Below are 20408 nucleotides of genomic sequence, written 5' to 3' on the forward strand. Positions count from 1 at the left end.
GAAACTCCATAATTATAGCTTTTGATATTTTGATATAATGAGAAATTATTAAATTTACTAATTTATCTGATTATTCTTTTAAATCACTTAATCTCATTGATTAACTAATTATTCTTTCAACATATGGAGAATATTTTAAATTTTGTTTTCTTTTAGTCAAGATTTTGAAGTTGCAGTTGTATATTATCGCACAGGTTACGATCCATCACAATATAATGCAAAGGTTAGTCTTAAAATTACATGGTTGAAAAATATCTATACTATTTTTTATGTTAATTTATATGTGAATATTGCCATTAAATTAAAACAGAATCTGAAATTATTATTATTATTATTCAAACAAATTTTGTATTGCAAGAATAATTTCAGAAGGTTTCAGTTCAAAACTGTTTAAGTAGCAAATTATTTATAGACCTGGTACTCCAGTATTTTGCCAAAATACCCTATGGATCAATTTACAAATGCAGTTTCAAATGTGGTACTGACTTGTAAAACCCTTGGGCCAGAAGGTACCAATCGAGCAACTGGGAAAGAGCAACGAGTTATTATTTGTAGCAGGAGCATTGATGATGTGATCAGACTAAATCCTAAAGGACACCTGACTGCTGATGTAGCTCGTAGTGAAAAGAGAACTCTGCACTGTACTAAATTATTTAAAATTGGAACTTGGAATGTGAATGGGTTACACGTAGGAAAGTTGAACATCATCAAAAATGAAATGAATCAGTTGAAGATAGATCTTCTAGGCATCAGTGAAGTTCACTAGACTGGAAGCAGATTCTTTAATTCCAATGATTACATCATCTACTACTCTGGAAATGATATCATCTGGCAAAGAGGAGTAGGTTTCATTCACAAGATCAGTTGCACCATAGAAAGCTTTCAAACAATTGATGACAGAATAATAGCAATCCGTATCAAAGGGAAACCTCACAATTTTACGATCATGCAGGTTTATGCATCCACTGCTGATTCAGAAGAAGTAACTGAGGCTTTCTTCAATGAACTCCCAAGAAACACTGTGTCAGACACCAAGAAAAGATGTTGTCTATGTCATCAGAGATTTCAATGTGAAAGTAGGTGAAATGGAAGAATCGTACATTGTAGGAAAATTTGGTCTTGGAGAATGAAATGAGTCAGGTGAACAACTGATTCATTTCAGCCAAGAACAGCAGATGACCATGATGAATACACGGTTTGGATGGCCAAGGTGGCGATGGACTTCTTCCAATGGAAAATATCATAACCAGATCGACTACTTCCTGTGCCAGAAAAAGTGTAAGAGTTCCATTTTGTCTGTGAAAATGTATCCTGGCAACAATTGTGGAATGCATCATGAACTGCTCATTGCCAAAGTGAAACTAAGGTTTTGTAATGTCAAGCAACCATCAGCGATGCCAAAATTTGATGTTGAAATGATCCCTGCTACCTATGATATAGAAATAAAGAATATATTTGACTTGCTCAATTTTGCAGAAAGAGAACCAGAAGAACTATGGAAAGATATAAAAATACAGTACATATCAATGATGTAGCGCATCAACTCATTCCATACAAAAAGATGGCAAAATCGGCAAAATGGATGTCAGAAACTAGGATAGAAGTAGCAGAACAACAAATAAAGGCAAAAATCATTGATAACGAGAAGAAATGTGAAGATTAAATAAATGCAAAGTTCCAAAAAGAAGCCAGGAAAGATAAAGGAAAATTCTGGGAAGAACAGTGCAAGAAAATGGAAGCAGCAGCTCAGAAAGACCACATTAGACAATGCTTCGCTTATATGAAGAAAGCCGAAACACCATTTATCGCCCAGTCAGTCAGTATTATTTATTAAAGTACAAAGTACATACTTGGTGTTGCGTTTAGCATGACCAAGGTAGAATACAAAGAGATACCAAAGATATGTGACAAAGTAGTGAATACACAATAGAGTGATATAAAATATAATAATAATACACAAAACTAACCTAAGCATTACAAAATACAGAAAAAACAAAACAATACAAAATTCAATACATAACAGAACAAACAATACGTAACAAAACAATACAAGTTACAAAGACAAAACAAAATACATATGTAAATAGTATCAAAACCAGAGTTAAAGTATATACAGTAGACAGCAGTATGGCTGGGAGTTATATGTGACAATTTTAAGCCATTACAGGTGACAGTTGGCAGTATTTCTTCGTTAGTCTGGAGAAGGCGAGATAGATTTCCTTGTTAACAAGTAGGTCGGAGTGATGGCATGGCTAAGGGGTGCCAAGGTTCTGTAATAGAATCCTAATCTCCAGACACACTGCTTCAAGAATGGGACAGTCAAAAATGTAATGAGTCCCGCTGTCCTCAACATGACAGAAAGGGCAGAGATGTGAAGTATGGTTGGTGAAGCGGGAGAGATAGGTGCTGAACTTTCCATGTCCAGTAAGAAACTGAGTTGTATGGTAGCTCGGTTCAAACCACTCAAGCTTCATAAAATCATTTATGCTTGGTATATAGTTATAGGTAATGCAAGTGTTGTTACTGTTCCACATGTTTTGCCAAGAAGAGAGGGTGTTCCTCCAGAGAAGCTGGCATAAGGTGTGCTTGCTTATCTTGTCATAGATGACAGGGATGGTATTGTCCATGGTGGCTGCTTTGGCAAGCTGGTCAGCATGCTCATTACCAGAAGTGCCCTGATGGGCATGTGTCCAGGTAATGGAGATGGGATTACTAGTGCTGTTGATGATGATCCTGATCTCTGTGGCAATTGGGTGTAGATTATTGCCCTTGATTAAAGAGTAAGCACATATCACACATAAGGCAGCTGGCCAAGATGGTCATGAATTACATGATCAACATGCAATCAAAGAAATATGGAAGGAATACACAGAACAACTTTACACCAGTGAAATGGAAGTTGATACCCAAGGTATCAACTTCCATTTCACTCACTGGATCCAGATATCTTAAAAGCTGATGTTCTCCCTCACTGTTTCCATCACCCGACCTACTTGTTAACAAGGAAATCTATCTCGCCTTCTCCAGACTAACGAAGAAATACTGCCAACAGGAAGAATGCCTTAACAGGAAGAACTGACAGAGCTGGATCCAGATATCTTAGAAGAAGAGGTGGCATGGGCACTCAAACAACTGGCTAACCACAAGGACCCAGGAGTCGATGGAATACCAGCAGAGTTACTGAAACATTTACCAATTTGAAACATTTAAAAGTTTTGACAGCACTGTGCTGAAGTGTGTGGAATAATGGCCAAAGGATTGGAAAAGATCTATTTTTATTCCCATACCAAAAAAGGGCGATACCAAAGATTGCTCCAACTATTGCATCATTGCTCTAGTAAGATTCTACTGAAGATCATTCAACAGCATATGTACTCAACCATAGACAGAGAGATGCCAGATGGACAGGCAGGTTTCTGAAAAGGAAGAGGAACACATGATCATATCACTAATCTTTGTTGGGTGATGGAAACAGTGAGGGAATACCAAAAAGATCTATACATGTGCTTCATTGATTACTCAAAGGCTTTCAATTGTATTGATCACGACAAGTTGTGGAAGTGCCTCAATGAAATGGGAATCTCACCCAGCTCATACGATCATTATATACTGGACAAGAAGCCACTGTAAGAACACCGTACAGTGATACAGACTGGTTCAAGATCAGAAGGGGTACCCACCAGAGCTGTATCCTTTCACCATCACTATTCAATCTGTATGCAGAGGTGGTGATGAGGAAAGCAGATTTTGAATGAGTCTAACATTTGAGTGAAAATTGGAGCAGGAACATCAATAATCTCCAATATGCGGATGATACCACGTTGCTCACGGAAAGTCAGGAAGATCTTGAGCAGCTGTTTCTGAGAGTCCAGCATGAAAGTGCAAAGGTAGGACTGCTTCTTAACTTCAAGAAGACCAAAATAATGACTACTGCATGGAATACGGAAGTTAAAATAGTGATCAATGGTGAAGAAATTGAGGTAGTGGAAGATTTCATATTCCTCTGGTCCAAAATCAACCATAATGGCGATTGCAGTCCTGAAATCAGAAGACGCATAGCCCTTAGACGAACCTTGATAATCAGCATGAACAGCTTTTGGAAGAGCAAAGACATCTGCCTCCAAATTAAATGCAGATTAGTTAGTGCGATTATTTTTCCTATTGTCATATATGGATGTGAAACTTGGAATCTAAAGAAAATGGACAGAAGGAAGATAGATGCTTTCAAACTGTGGTGTTGGAGATGGCTTTTGTGCATTCCATGGACTGAATGGATCACCAACAAAACTCTCTTAGACAGAGTCCAACCAAAAATCTCACTGGAAGCCCAGATAACCAAACAGAAATTGTCCTTTTTTGGTCATATAATGAGAACCAGCTCCCTTGAGAAAGTGATCATGCTGGGGATGGTTAGTGGAAAAAGAGCATGAGGCTGATCACTCAGTGGCTTGACACAATCAAGTGACACTGAATTATCTATAATGGAATTGAAGGAGGCTGTGCAGGATGGAGAGCTTTGATCCACAGAATGACCGAGAGTTGGACACGACTAAACGGATAGGATAGGATAGGATTATTATTATTATTATCAGCTGTGTAATGAATTAAAAGCAAGAAAATCTAAATATATACAAATAAACAACTACTAGCCTGTTATAGATACTGATCAAACCAATGCCGAATTATAGCCATTTGCTAGCCTGATAATTCGGCATTGGTTTGATCGCTAAATATATACATTATCAAATATCTGATTTTAAATTAAAATAATTGTTGTTTAACGTTACATGATATGAAAATTTTAATTTATATAAAATTTTAAAATCATAACAGGATTGGGAAATCAGACTCTTAATAGAAAAATCTAAAGCTATTAAATGTCCATCAATTCGGTATCATTTGGCTGGTACAAAAAAGATTCAACAAGAACTAACAAAACCTGGAATATTGGAAAAATTTCTCCCAAATCTATCATCAGCAAGTAAAATTAGAGAAATATTTGCAAATCAGTACTCACTTGATATGGTTAGTATTTACGTTTTGTCTATTTTGAAATTAGTTAATTTATTATATTAACATTAAACAATGTGCAATGTATATTATTATAATACAGTTTCATTGCATAATACTTGAGTTTTGTATACATTCTCATAGTAAATCATTTACAGGACATACAGAATCTTACAGATATTTGTTACTCTGGTTTGTAGGATCTATAATACAGAATTTGAATAATGAGCCATGTAGTTATAAAAGAAATCCAAATTTCTTCAAAAAATTATTTTAAATACTTACTTTTTAAAAATGTTCAAATTTGATTTTAAATAAACTAGAATACCAAAAGTATAATTTTCTTTACTTTCAAATTAATATTATCAAATAAAGAATGTCAATTTTTGTTTAAAAGAAAAAACATTAACAAATTTTATTGCTTAATTTCTATTCTTTGGATGTGAATAGTGTTTTTTCATTCTACTACAATATATTTTAAGATAAAATTTTAAAAATTCCTGGTAAATCTGCTTGTAGTTAGGTAATTTAAGTTTAAGATTGAGTGGTATTTTGACACTTGTTAATCTCAGAGCACTGTAGTTTGAGAATAACTATTAAAAGTGACTATATGCAAACTTTACCTACAAAATTTTATCATTTTGTATACAATGTATCAGCTTCTGTAGAACTGAAAAGTTGCTAGTTTCATTTTTCTAAACATTTATATTAGGACATTCACTGTTTTCTTCTATGTAAATGTGGGTGCGCCAGGAGGTGGACAGAGTCGCACCTCCTTTTTCTCAGCTAACAGGTCAGTGAGACCTGCCCATGATCAAGATGGTGGCTCGATCTTGTTACGCGTCACGCGTTACGCAAGTGAGAGTGTGGAAGAAGATGGGTTTGACGGTAGAGCAGCAGCAATACTCGAATAAAGAACATTAACAACATATAAAAACAACAACAACCATTTATTTAGACTAAAGCTACAGATACAATTAGGGGTGAGCTACCGTTGCCTACGGTTTAGCCACCAGAGGGAGAGTTTACACAAATTTGGGGAGTCATACCTCGTGGTCCAAATCGGTCTTGTTACAGGGTTGAGATATCCTTGGGTATCCTTTCGTTAGACGTCAGGACGCACACACACTATCCAATGGACACTACGTAACAGACCTGGACGGACACTATGTAACCGTCTTCGAGTCGATCGGACAGACACTATGTAACCGACCCCCTTTTCCTCTCTCGGTCACGTTTCTCTCTTTCACCAACAAGCACTATTCGAATGTTGTTCCTCGTGATTCATGCTTTCTCCGTGGGAACCAAACAATAAAACATTTTATTGCTAGCATTTGGTTCCAGCGGGTTTGAATTTTCACATAAAGTTTTTCTAAAATTCTTATATCATTCTTTAATAATCTACGTATTTCCTTAAAATTTATTCTATTAATCTTTCATCAACACTCTCCATTATTACACTCTTATGCTTTTTTATATCTTACATATTTATGAGAGATGAAAGGATATTATATGATAGTTCTGTTTAATAAGATAATATTAAATATATAATAATTAAAAATAAAGAAATAATTTTTATAAATAACAAATTTAATATAATGACATATTTATTATTTTTTAATGATAAATAATGACATGCGAATGTAAACTTTTATTTAATAATCATGCATTTTGTGATTAGAAAGTTATTTTATTTTAGAATGAAGATGGTAATAAAGTTATTAAAATGGCCTTGGAAACTCCAGAAAAATTTGTTTTAAAACCACAACGAGAAGGAGGAGGTATGTTATGAAATTTTATAATTTAAAGTATATAAATAAAAAATTTAAACTAATTTTATGATAAGATTTGTGCATTATATATTTTCCAATTGATCATTTGATATCAGTCCACTTTCTTATATGTAGAATAAAATGGATTTAGTAATATGTTAACTACTAGATATGCAAAAATAAATATATTAAAATTTAGAAAAGAATGAAATAGCATTACTTTTCATTATTTCATACTTGATAATTTTAACTATATTTATGTATTTCTTTATATTATAACTGATTGGGCTTTATTGGACTGCAATTTGAAAAAATTGTAGATCTATAAATTCCTACTATTGTCTGTTTGTCCATTTGCCTGTGTATCTGTTCTCAAGATTAAGGAAGGACAGAGTTAGATAGATGAAAGCTGAGACCAGATAGGGAAAGTTTAGGGGCAGGAGGCCCCGATTAACTATATACAAACTTCTACTGCAAACCAGAAGTCATGTTATTTCAATTCAAAAATTTCCTCCGAAAGGAGTTAGATGACTGGCACGACTATTGCCAATAGGAAAAGCATGATGTACAGGGGCATGACACTACTAATTTGAGGTGGAAAACATATATTTTTAATTAAATAAATTAAAAAATATGATTAAAACTTGCAGTTCAGCATTGTGACAATGTCACAATAAATAATTGCTTGTAATTTTTAGATGTTTTTTTTAAATTCTTAAACTCTTTCTGCCTTGTGGGTACTAAGAAGACCTTGCCTATTGTGGGTTTGGTCAGAACAGAACCACAATGGGGGAGCCAGTGGTGAGGAATAAGACCTGACAATTCCATGACAGAGTGCCCATGAAAAACTCTTGGGGGTTCTCCACCAGATTTGATCCTGGGTTCCCAGAGCAATAGGCTAATGCCTTAATCATCTCCGTGATCCATTTGACAATTTTTAGATTTATGAGAGCAAAATGAAATTGGAAGCTTTCTATATATCTTATATGCTCTATGTAAATGTATTAACTACAGTGGTATCTTCTACTTCAAATGTGGCAACTGTGAAAGGATAAGCAAACTCAATAATAGGCATTTTATAGAAAACACACACCTGAAATGCAGAGCCCTCGTTGACTTGACAATGCCTCACTATGTGTCAACTACAGAAGGGGTGTTGTGCACTAATTTTTTCCACCACTGTGAGTGAAGCAACCTGTTATTCTTACATGTCATTGAGAAAGGGGTTGCCTTATGCTTCCTATAAAGATGGCTTGCCTAAACCTGCTCTAATGGACTAATTACGCTTGGATATCAACTTACATGGTTGACTACTAGAAGCGGTTGACAATAGACACCCTACCCTATATTTTTGCATGCAGACAGGCAAAATTTGTACATATGAATTATATTAGTCTGGATTGAGTATAATTTCAATAAAGTTGTAATATAATAAGTATTCATTTAACATAAATAACGTTAAGAAAGTAATTAATTCTTTATTACATAGTGTGGCCTATAAGTCACTTTACTGAAATTTCAAGTAAAAATTGAATAAATTTTTTTTGTTAATTATTTGTATATAAAAATAATTTTAAAAATTCCATCTGTACTTTATGTACAGTGTGTCTGTCTTATAATATATATATTTTCTATGATAGTACTGTACTTTTTAAAAAAAGGATACTTTAAAACCTATAAATATTTTATCATTTCTTAATGTGTGGAAAAAAAGTCCTACAAATTTTAAAATAGATTTCAAGTAAAACTTTTGGATAAACTATTTAAACATGACCGACTGTGAAGCTGTCATATTTGAAGTTTCCACTAACTTGGTATTCTAGCTTGCTGGATAAAAGAAACTAAAATTGAAAAATTTATATAAATAAGCTATTAAAAGGAAATAAAGCAATATTTCCAAATGATTGCATATAATTTAAAAATACTTTGTTTAGAGAAAGTCTAAAAGAATGAATGACTTTCAATATGATACAATTCTTTCACTGTTCAATATGTGAGATCTGGAAATTCCCCTGAATGTAAAATTATAATAATTGTTCCCTATATTGAATTGAGAATTTTCCTATTATAAACATCCTCGCTAGAAAATGTCCTGGCCGAGAAAATATGCATCCCCGGCCGTATAATTGTCAACTATCCATTGTTCTTACGCTGAGTACAGATCATCTTGCAATGTAAGTTTATAGTTAGCGCCCAAATTCGCTGTATTGTTTCCAATCCCAGGAACACCTATGGCCCGATCACATCCACGTGACCGATTTTCCCATCAAAAAGCTATATAAGATGCTTCCTTCCCCCCCTCAGGGGAGTTGATCGTCGTCCAGCATCACTTGTGCCAAAAGAGTTATCTTGTGCCTTGTGTCTCTTGCCCTAAGGAATTACTGTCTCTTACATCGAAGGAATTTGGATATCCTACGGATTTAGAATTCAGAACTACTCTATACAAAATCGGATTCTCTAAGAGGTATGGAACCCACCAATGTGAACTCTCTCTCTCCTCGCGTGTTAGGGATATATAGATATATATATTAGACATTTGTAACGTTTTCTCTTGGTTCCAATAAATTGTTATTATCCTGTTAAATGGTGTCTTGTTTGCTCGAATATTCGCCTATCGCCTTACCACGACTCCACCTTCCCTCCTACACTTGACCGGATGAAGAAGAAGTCCTGTCCCTGCGGGAAACCCTACTGACAAATAAGCCATCTCTGACTCGTGGGCAAGTCCCTCCAACTTGTTAGCCGAAATTAGACGGCAGTCCGACTTCGTTGTACCTCCTCAGTACCCACAAATATGATAATGCGTATTGCATGAATTGTTTCATAAACAATTGCTGAGAAGCTATCAATGATTGTTTATGATATAGTTCATGTAGTGAACAATTTGGGTGAACAAGAAAATGATACTTGCTATGAAAAGCACATTGAGCAAGAGAAGTGAAGCTTTGAAAGAAATGAAATAAGATTTAAATGAGGAAAACAAGAAAAGTAAGATAACTGCTAAGAAGCTGAAAAAACTCAAAGTGAAAAAACAGAAAATTCAGTTGCAAAAATTGAACTCCAAGCCATTGACAAAGAAATTGAAAATAAAAAAAAAGAGAGAGAGAGAGAAGTTAAATAGTCAGTATCCTGTATACATAAGTAATAAGGAAAAAAGTTTTTCATTGAAACTGTTGTTAAGGTAAGCTTCCTCACTAGTTACAAAGAATATTAGCTTTCAATTTTAAATATATTAAAATCATCAATCATGTAATCAACTGTCATTTGCATTGATAAAAAATAATATATTAATTTAAGTTATGATGAGGATGACAACTTTATTTGATAGCTATACAGTGCACAGACTAGTAGTTTTACTTATGACATTTTTTATCTATATAAACATCACTTTTTAAAAATAAGTTCTCTAAAATGTTTAAAAGTAATTTTGAAATCAAATTTCAACAGACACACTGATGTAAATGACTAATGTATAATGTATGTATGTACTAACGATGCCATGTAAATGACCTCCATTCTTCACTTTGCAAGCATGGGTTCTTTCTATGGCATTTTCCATAACAGTGTTTGATATATTTGCCTCCAGTACTTAAAGAAAAGATTTGGGGAATAATTCAAATACAGGATGGTTAGGAGCTTAATGACATACATGTGGTCCTTCAGAAGAAAAAAGAAATATGTCTGACATTGTCAAATTGGGCAAATGCACATATGCTCTATGTATTAGAGCAATGAAGTGCTGGTTTTAAAAATAAAATTCAAGGATTTTTATGCATTGCTTCATTGTGAATTTTTACATAGTAAATTTCCTGGGAGTACCTTTTCAAAATCTAAAACAAACATTTAAAAATATAAAATAGCAAAAATACTTTCCATTTAAGAATGTAATAACGACTAAAAATTTATATTTTCAGGTCATAATGTTTATGGTAAAAATGTGAAGAAAGTATTAGAAGAAATATCTTCATCTAAAGAAAGAGAAGGCTATATTCTCATGGAATTAATCAATTCACCATCTGTAGAAAATTATATCATTCAGTGGAATAAAGATGCAATTCCTTGTCAGGTTATTTGTGAATTAGGAATATTTGGAGTAATTTTAGGGTATTTCTCCTACTCTCATATTTAAATTTAGAATAATAATAATGCAAATGAAAATCATATTGAATTATTTTATTTATATTAGAAGTAAAGATTCAATTCTACATAATTTTGATGCTGGTTATATCTTACGAAGCAAAACTGTTGACTCAAATGAAACTGGAATTGCTGCTGGTTTTGGAGCATTAGATACACCATTTTTAAATTAAAATTCCAATAAGGTATTTGTTTTTTTAATTTATAACTTAAATAATTTCATTTTAATTACATATATTAAAGTTTTCTATAATTTCAGTTACAGTTCAGCAAGTCATATTAATCCAGTGCCTAAATATTTCACTACAGAAATTATTGTTCATATTTTTTTTATAAAACAGTTCATACAATTTTCAAAATAAAGATTGTTTACAGCTAAATCTGGTTTTGATTCTGTCAACTAAGAAAATAACTTCAGTTAATTTTTTTAAATGTTTCAATGTAAATTGATTTAATATATGTGTTGACAAAATTATCTGACAATTAAATTTTAGTTAATAGTTACAATATATGGCTCATTTCAGCAATTAAGTTTATGATGTACGCTCTCCATGTAAATATATCGTAAGTACTTGTAATATTAAAATTTATATTTTTCCGTTTGATATTAAAACATGAAATTTAATAATTAACACTGTAAATGACATATCAAAAAATTTTCAATTTTATAATGAGAGATTTTTTTAATATTTATTGACACTGATTATTTTTATGCTTGTCAAATTGAAATAATGTTTATAATAAAAAGTATCAAATAATTATATTGAAAGTTTATTGCAAAATTTATCCATGGTGTAGTGATATAAATGTCAGGAAAAGGCAAGTAGCCTGCTGGCCAAGCAGGCAGAGAAGATCTTGCCAAGTGTATTAGATAAAGCAATAGGACCCGCCTTCAGAAAGGCCACACGCAGGCTCCAAAAAACCATGAACATCAGCTGGGCCCTCCTAAACAGCACTATAACCATCACCTCAGCAGGATTCCCCATCCCCAAGCACGCTACCTCCAAAACCTTAACCAACCTAGCCAAAAAACATCTCCTTGGCAGGTTACTCCAAAAACCAGACCAAGGTAAGGCTTTTAAGCTCACCGCACAACACCATGCTAGCAACCACTTCCTTCAAAACGGCCACTATACTTCGTTCGCCGACTGGAGGTTTATACACAGGGCTCGTCTAAGCGTCGTCCCCCTGCACGGCCACCGTCGGTTTGGTAATATGTCAACCAAATGTCGCCGTTGCGGGTACCCCAAAGAAACGCTAGCCCACGTGCTCAACCATTGTGGTAGGAACCTCCACCTGGCGACCGAATGCCACAACGCCGTCCTTACCAGACTACGCCATGCTATCAACGACCAAAATCTCACCATCAGATGCAATCAGCGGGTGTTTGAATAACAATATTTAAAGAAATTAAATAAATACAAGGTCCATTCAAAAAGTTCCTGAACTTTATTTATTACAAAAAAAATACTTCTTACAATTTATTGGTCAGGGTCCCCTTCAAAGCAATCTCCTCCCCAACTTTTTGAAACAGTCCTGGAGTGCGGAATGTTCATAAGCTCCTCTGTTGAATTTGTCTTTATCTCTGGAATGGTGGCAAATCTTTTTCTTTGAGTGGGTTTTTTAATTTGGGGAACAGGAAAATGTTGCATGGGGCCAGGTCAGGTGAGTAGGGTGGGTGGGAAAGCACAGCGGTCTTGTTTTTGGCCAAAAACTGACAAGTTCTGAGGGACAAATGAGCCAGTGCGTTGTTGTGGTAAAAAAACCACTCGCTGTTCCTCCAAAGTTCGGGTCATTTTAGTCTGATTCTGTCTCTTAGGCATTTCATTTCCAGGTAGTACTCCAAGTTGACTGTCTGGCCCCCCTTTGCATCGAAAAAACAGTCAACATCACCTTAACATTTGAGTGAACTTGTCGAGCTTTTTTGGGGCAGGGACGTTTCACCCACCCTCACCATAAGCCTTGGTAATCAACTCAAAAGTTTCCTGAAGGATTTCCCGAATTTCACACATAATTTCACAGAACAATGCCGAGCTCATTTCCGCAGATCCGATTTTTTTGCCGAACCCCACAAACAATATCAGACATCTTCTGCCTAATCTTCACATAAACGGCTGTAACTAATCACCAAAACAAGATATCAACAAACGGATTGAAGGAGGTTACTGAAGAGGTTTCTGCGGACACAACGCCTTCAAGCGGATTAAAAAATAACCAATTGGAGGCGTGCTATTCAAAAAGTTCGGAAACTTTTTTGAACAGACCTCGTATGCTTTAATTAGAATAAATGTAAAAAATCTGATTGAAAAAAGAATGATTGGTTGATAACTGAAAGAATAATTGAAAAAGACAGATGATAAATTGAAATTGTATGATATGTTATGTGCCATAGGTTTGCCACTCTAGAAGAAAAACTAGAGAGGTATCAGATGTCTGGGATTTTCTCAACAAATGTTTCAGGTTTGGTTAAACAGGTGAAATAACATAGCCATATTGTTTCCCAGATTTGACATATCTCAAGTTTTTCTTCCAAGGTTTCATTATACTGTATTTAATATCTAGTGTTTATTCCACCTTGCATGCAAATATTACCAAGTTCAAAACTTAAATCACCAGCGGTCTTGTTTTTGGCTTTAGTATCTGCAAATACTAAAGTGGAGATACTAAAGTGACAACAGATATGGTGTTTAGTTTGATAAGAAATGGAATTCAGTGAGATATCTGTCATATCATCAATGGCATTCACATCAAACTAAAATGACTATTTGAGGTAAAACTTGATGTGTTTGCTATAAATAATGCCTCAACCAATTCTGTAAATCTGATTAAAATTCTATTACTTTCAAAGTTGTAAAATTCTTTTTGAATTATCCTGTACATTGATTTTTATTTAAATTTTAAAGAAATATTTAATATACTGAATATAAAATTTAGTGAGATTGGAAAATATTTAATTTTGTTTAATTCTAATATATGATATCAAAGTGGATAAATTATTTATACAGTGGGTGATCGGTTAACGAACATAATTCGTTCCAAAACCATGTTCACTATCCGAATTGTTCGTTAACCAATTATCAATTTATCATAGATTTTTCTGGGAATTTGATTAATTCTTTTTGGGAACCCCAAAAAATAAATAAATTATATCCTTTCATACTATGTTTATTTACATGTAATAACAAACTAAAAGCAATTTCTCCATTTTTTCATGGATGGCACATCTTTGTTTCTCAGATGCGATCTTCATTACTCCTTTATCTGCTTGAGTCTCTTTGGTTATATCTTTTTTAGCTAAAATTGAAGATGACTTCAACAGGTAGAAGTCATCTGCCTACAATATCAGACATCTTCTGCCTAATCTCTACCTTGGCTATTATCTCTTGCTTAGTTTCTATAGTGAACACAGTTCTTGACATTCCACTTTTTTAGGCCTCATAATATTATCAGTTTTTTTAAATAAAATGTTCAGAAAAGCACTTGCAAAACTTCAGAGAATAGAAATTAACTATTGTAAAAAAGTTTATGTATACAACTGTGAAAGTCTCATTCCATTAACCATGTATAGATGCCATTAAAATATAGTTTTATAAATCTTAAACGCAGCATCACTTCTTGTCAAGTGTTCATTATCCGAATACGTGTTTGTTGTCCGAACATAAAAAGTTTTCGCAAAAGTTTCATTGTTCGATTTGTACACAATCCAAACTGTTTATTAAACAATCACCCACTGTATTATCAAAAATATTTTTAACCAATACAAAACAAGTGGTATGTATAGAGACGTTTCAAGGTTGCATGACACATGATAAAATGCATGTTTGTTCTGCCTCTTTGCCATGTTTTTGGTATAGCTTCTGCTTGCTTAGCTTGCATGTGATTTATTTGACAAGTTGGCAGCACTTTTTTCTATTTAAACTTAATAGAACTGCAGTGTTTTTATATCAAAAACAAAGTTTAAAAAGATGCTTTTCTGGCAGGCTATTCTCTATCTGACAGGAAAGATGCTGTATGAAGAGAAAGTTTCATTATGTCAAGGTATCGATCCATACGAAGCAGCATCTTTGTTGTAGATCAAGAGTTGTGGCCTAAAGTAGAATTTTGTGACATCATAAAGTATTTGGTTTTGACAACAAATTACTACACTCTTTTACAAATGAAAGCTTACAAATCTTTAGAGGCCCATAACTATCTTGTAAGTGGTTGGATTTCTCCTGATTATGTGCTCTTTCATAACACTCATGTTATGCGGTTGGGTTGTAACCACTCTCATACCCCATGTATAATGTTGGCAATCAGTCTGGTGATGACCATATGAGGAGGTTTTCCTTAGGAATAAAAATCTTTTTCACTAATTTATTATTATGACAATTTAAATTTAAATTATTGTTGTTAATATATATAAAATTATTAATATTAAAAAGAACTTATCATTACAGTATGTTATATAAAAATAATAAATGAGAATTTGTCAGAAACAACTTGAAGGGTACTAAGTAATGATTAGTTATTGCTAATGTAAAAAAATCATTGTAAAAAGTAGCATCTTAAAGAAATGTTAATGTTGCTCAACAAAACAACCTAATTTAGCTATTTGTAAGTGACCAATGAAAATTATTGGTTTATATCTTTAAAAGTACACACACCTTTATTTATGTAAATTATACCGGAAGGGCAATTGGTTCAAAATGCATTTCTAATTCTTCATCTGCTAAGTGATTATCTTTGCTTAACACTTTAATATTAACTCTACTGTATATTTATCACAAGCAGACACTAAGAAAACAAATTGAGAGATGAAAAATAAAGTTAGAACACAATTACTGTCTATTCAAACTAAAATTTGCAGTTGTTAAAATTATTTAACTTTATTTTGCCAGTATTAACAAAAGGATTTATGCAACCAGCTTGTACACACTTTATGATACTCATGCAAAAGTTTATCTAATCATTTATTGATAACTAGCAACCTTGTTTATTGCTTACCTGAAATGAAATGTTTCTAACAAACTCATGTATTGACATTCACTTTATCCATATTGAATTTTTCTGATTGATTCTCGAGAGCCATGCAGATTGCCTTCGTCATGAAAGCTCCTCGGTTTGGGATCCTTGATGACAAATAATGCTGGGAATTTTACAAAATGATATTTCTTTGTTCCTTCTTAAGTGAACTAGTATTATACCCGATTACACAACAATTCATCATAGTGATATTTGCAACGAATAAACAACACAAGAGCTCCAGCTAAAACAATGGATAAACACAAATAAAATGTAAACAAACCACAAAGATGGTGCCGAACAATTACGCATGCTCACGACATCACAGGTGATGTCAACTTGAAATCTCTTTAGAAATTATTAAATAAATACACCTATTTAACTTAGAATTTAGCATTTAGAAAATTTTTTCCAATTACTTCAAATTCTGTTTTTAAAACATAGATATGTTCTTGAAAAGTCTGTGAAAAACCCATGTAAGAAAAAAAGGTACTATCCTAATATAAAAATGGAAGATTGATTCTAGTCCTTAAGAACAAGAAAAATAATATGATAAACCAATTAATACAATAAGATGTGTTTAAACAAAAACCTTTGATTTTAGTTAATCCTTTAGTTAACTTACAAAAGTTCATTTTTTGGTTTATCAACAAAATTTAATAAACTTATATTATTTGCACAAATTTTAATTGAAAAAGTCAAATAAAAAATAAATACCAACATACCTCTAGCTTTTAACACCAAATGACTTACAAAAACTATTCTATATTGAAATAAGAAAAAACAATCATACAAATTATCAAACTTCAAATTAAATTACTGCCTACTCTCTACCTTGGCTATTATCTCTTGCTTAGTTTCTATAGTGAACAGTTCTTGACACTCCACTTTATTACAATTGTGGGATAAAGCTGAGATGACTGTTGGTGAGCTAAAAACTCTACTGTAATTTTTTCCTCTGATATCCTAACATAAAAGGTTAAATTGCATATAAGCTTTTGTATTGTATTTAAATATATAAAAATATTTATTCTATTAATTGCTCTTTCTGTGATCAAGTATCCTTCTCAAAATTCGAAATTCACCTTTTATTTTTTCAAACCACTTGATATTAAGAGATGATACAAAAACAAAATAGAATGACATGAGAATGTTCATCTGCTTTTAATAGAAAATAATTAATATATATCAATTATTTTCTATTATTTATATGTTTATCAATTATTAATTAAAAGTATCTATTGCAGAAATATAGAAATCTCGTAATGAAATTATATCAAAAATTTTAAGCACTCACTAGTTCCTGGAATTTGCTATATAGAAAGGGAAGCTATAAGAGAACTGGCTATTTCAGAGATCATAAATATATATTGAATTTATGAACTTTACGGAAAATACAGTTAATTGTACTGGGTGGACTGTAATATTACTCAATATACTAAAATGAATCAATTTTATAGTAATTTAAAATAAATCTTTTAATGTAATTTATGTAATTTTTTAAAATATTACTTTAATGTGAAAAACTTTGCTGGTAAAGTAATAAATTTTTACTTTAATCCATTACATTTCTTTGAATAATTTTTTATTTATTTTAAGGAATTATTCCTTTATTTTCAGTTTTCTGAAAAGGAAAGTTTGCTGTTAAGAAAATTAGTATATGAATATAACAAAATAAGACATTATTGACAATATTGTAACATTTAAATTTTATTATAATTGCTTATAACTATAAGTTCTATAAAAACAGGATCTATTGGCATATTTACAGTTTATTGTTCGTAATTTTATACTATATTATTAAAATAAGGTATAAGAACATCTGGAATTGAAAATGTCCCATCTATTGTTTGCATATTTTCCATAATGCAACCAATCAATGTAGGAAGTGATGCTATTGTGGATTCAATGATATATACATAATTTTCTGATTTTTTACCCTTTCCATATTTTATCATTAGTCTTTTACTTATATAGTCTGTACAAACTGATATATGTCCAACAGTTACAAATTCATTTTTATGTACAGACCACAGTTCATATTCTCTTCTTAAATTTTCTGCTCTTTCCAATTTACAAGAAGATACTTGTACAGTTTGGTACGGAATACCAATTTCTCTATAACACCGGTCTATTAGTTCACAGAGCCGACTAAACTGATCCATGAATTCTGAAGGTAAAGTAGATATAAGGGTTTTAACAATAACATCCTGACAAACGGTAAAAAGCGTATCGTCCGTTCTGCCGTCGGGGGATTTGTAATAGCGACCAATATTAAAATAGCAGAGAGGTAAGGACGATTTGTTCGTGAGAGTTCTGGCTAACGGCGCAATAAACGACGGTAACGAAGCATTTCCCGTAACGTAGTACGACTGACCTTCTTTTTCTACGGTTATCATCTGACAAATATCTTCGGGCGTCTCGCCACATCCTTCTAAAGTGACTTGTTTACAAAAGTCGGGTCCGACAACGTTAACGAATCCGGCCTCGGTCAGACAATCGGTAAAATACTTAGTCAGTGCAAATTCGAGTTTGGCCGCCTCATTTAGGAGGTAATACGAACGAAACGGCGTAAATTTCAAGCATCTATTTAATTTACCCAATTCGGTATGTGCTTTCACGGTAAATTTAAATTTGTTAGGACGACCGTATCGATTTATCACCTTATTTTCCAAAGTTACATCCGGATGTAAAGTATTCGGAATTTTTAATAAATCTGGGATTGCAGCATCTTCTAAATCCCACAGTTGTTTTGTTAACGTTTTCAATTTAATTCTTAATTCCGTTTGTTTCTTTATTAATTCGGACCCCTGAAATGAAGATTTCTCCCCATCTGAGAGTTTATTCAGTTCGTTTCCAATGTCTCTTTCGCTTTGCTTGAAGTTTTTGATTTTTACCTGTAATTTTTTAATCATTTTGAGTCTTTCGGCTAGTACTTGTATATCTATGGAAATGCCTCTACTTTTAATGAGTTGTACAACCTCATTGCTACTTTCTATAATATGATTTGGATTTAAATTAGGTGAAACAGCTAAATAAATACCAGAAGCATCTCTTCCGGAACACAAAAGATGAGAAACGTAACGTTTCTTCGACTCGTCGTGTTTTACTTCATTACATTCAGAAGAAATACAAAACAATCGAATTTTATGAGAAATTCGGCTTCGGCTACACCTAAGAAATTTTAATAAATCCATCCTTAACTTCATACTGAAGCATGTGTCGAGTTGTTTGCTTTCGTCGTCAGAGGGCACCTTTAAACGGTTTGCCAATTAAAATTACAAGTTTATGTAAGAATTTTAAAATGATAAGACGTTATAAAACAATTTCTATTTAAAAATCATTTTGTATATAATTATTAATTTATCGGAAATAGAGTGAATTAATTGGTCAGGTTTCCTCTTTACATCAACGTCAATACTTCGAATCACTTATTCATTGCAATCGATGATGATTACATTGTATCGTGAATGAAACACGGAGAACGAAATAGAGATCAACTTGAACCAAGAAAGAAGCAATCTATAAATCTCGTTTACATTTTTGATCTATTTTTCACACCTTGTATATGTTTTTGTAAGACCTTCCCTTTCATTACGTGTACAACAATTCATGGATCTCCTGAGATTGAATAAACTTTTAAAAAGTTTCTGCAAATACTAGTGTTTTCTAAGTTCATTCAGATGACTAGCGAGTAGACTTATAAGAACATTCGTGTGCCACAAAAAAAAAATCCACCACTTCTTATATAGACCAAGGTCTATATAAGAAGGTCAGGACGCGTACGGACATGGAGCCGCCATTTTGGGGTTTTTTTGAGTCGCATGTTTAAAACAAACTTGTACGAGCAGTCAGTTTTATACGACATTAAACTAATTTATGCAATTTTAGTTAAATTAATATCGTATAAAACTGACTGCTCGTTTAAACAAGCGACTAAAAAAGTCCCAAAATGGCGGCTCCACACGCGTGTCCTGACCTTATATAGACCTTGACGTAGACAGTGTCTTGGCCCGCCTCCTCTTCCTCCTAATCGCGCCAATGATTTACTTTCGCGAAATCCCTTAAACTGTGCTGTACATGTATGCATGATCTCCGAAATTAAAAACGATCTTTCGTGTTCTTGGCGGTAAAAGTACATTATTATGTTTTACCCCATTACAGTGGGTGTCAGCCGCTCGGGGCGGAGGAAAATTTCGCCGCCCCCTTATTTAGTTATTTTTGCATGATATTATTATTTTTTGTGAAATTTTGCCGCCCAATAAAAGTGCCGCCCGGGGCGGGCCGCCCCTGCCGCCCCCACTACGCTACGCCACTGCCCCATTATTAGTTGGCACGAAGTATAAGTTTTTATTGCTTCCAGTTTCTTATTCAAAACTAAAGTTAACAATATGAAACGCATTGGAAATTCTTCTTCGAAAAAAAATGATGATAACCGTCGCATCTTTCCGACTTTTTTCTCTACGAGATGACAAAACCGTTTTC

The 20408-nt window shown here is 33.1% G+C and overlaps 2 protein-coding genes across 3 annotated transcripts in view; one reads left to right on the forward strand and one right to left on the reverse strand.

The window, feature by feature from the left end:
- LOC136978763 (glutathione synthetase-like) overlaps window positions 1–11299 on the forward strand; it is a 37662-nt gene extending 26363 nt beyond the window's left edge. For both annotated transcript variants that reach the window (XM_067274586.1, XM_067274587.1), the window contains exons 8-13: window positions 157–223; window positions 4834–5025; window positions 6710–6791; window positions 10697–10886; window positions 10969–11104; window positions 11179–11299. In XM_067274586.1, coding sequence (XP_067130687.1) covers window positions 157–223; window positions 4834–5025; window positions 6710–6791; window positions 10697–10886; window positions 10969–11092 — 655 coding nt within the window. In that variant the 3' untranslated portion in view covers window positions 11093–11104; window positions 11179–11299. The remainder of the gene's footprint in view (window positions 1–156; window positions 224–4833; window positions 5026–6709; window positions 6792–10696; window positions 10887–10968; window positions 11105–11178) is intronic.
- Window positions 11300–17611: 6312 nt separating this feature from the next.
- Slimp (Seryl-tRNA synthetase-like insect mitochondrial protein) lies at window positions 17612–19125 on the reverse strand. The gene has a single exon (XM_067274403.1). The coding sequence runs from the start codon at window positions 19118–19120 to the stop codon at window positions 17711–17713; it is 1410 nt and encodes a 469-aa protein (XP_067130504.1). The 5' UTR covers window positions 19121–19125; the 3' UTR covers window positions 17612–17710.
- Window positions 19126–20408: the final 1283 nt, after the last annotated feature.

Source organism: Centruroides vittatus, unplaced genomic scaffold (assembly GCF_030686945.1).
Source record: "Centruroides vittatus isolate TY-2023 unplaced genomic scaffold, ASM3068694v2 contig_549, whole genome shotgun sequence".
NCBI lineage: Eukaryota > Metazoa > Arthropoda > Arachnida > Scorpiones > Buthidae > Centruroides > Centruroides vittatus.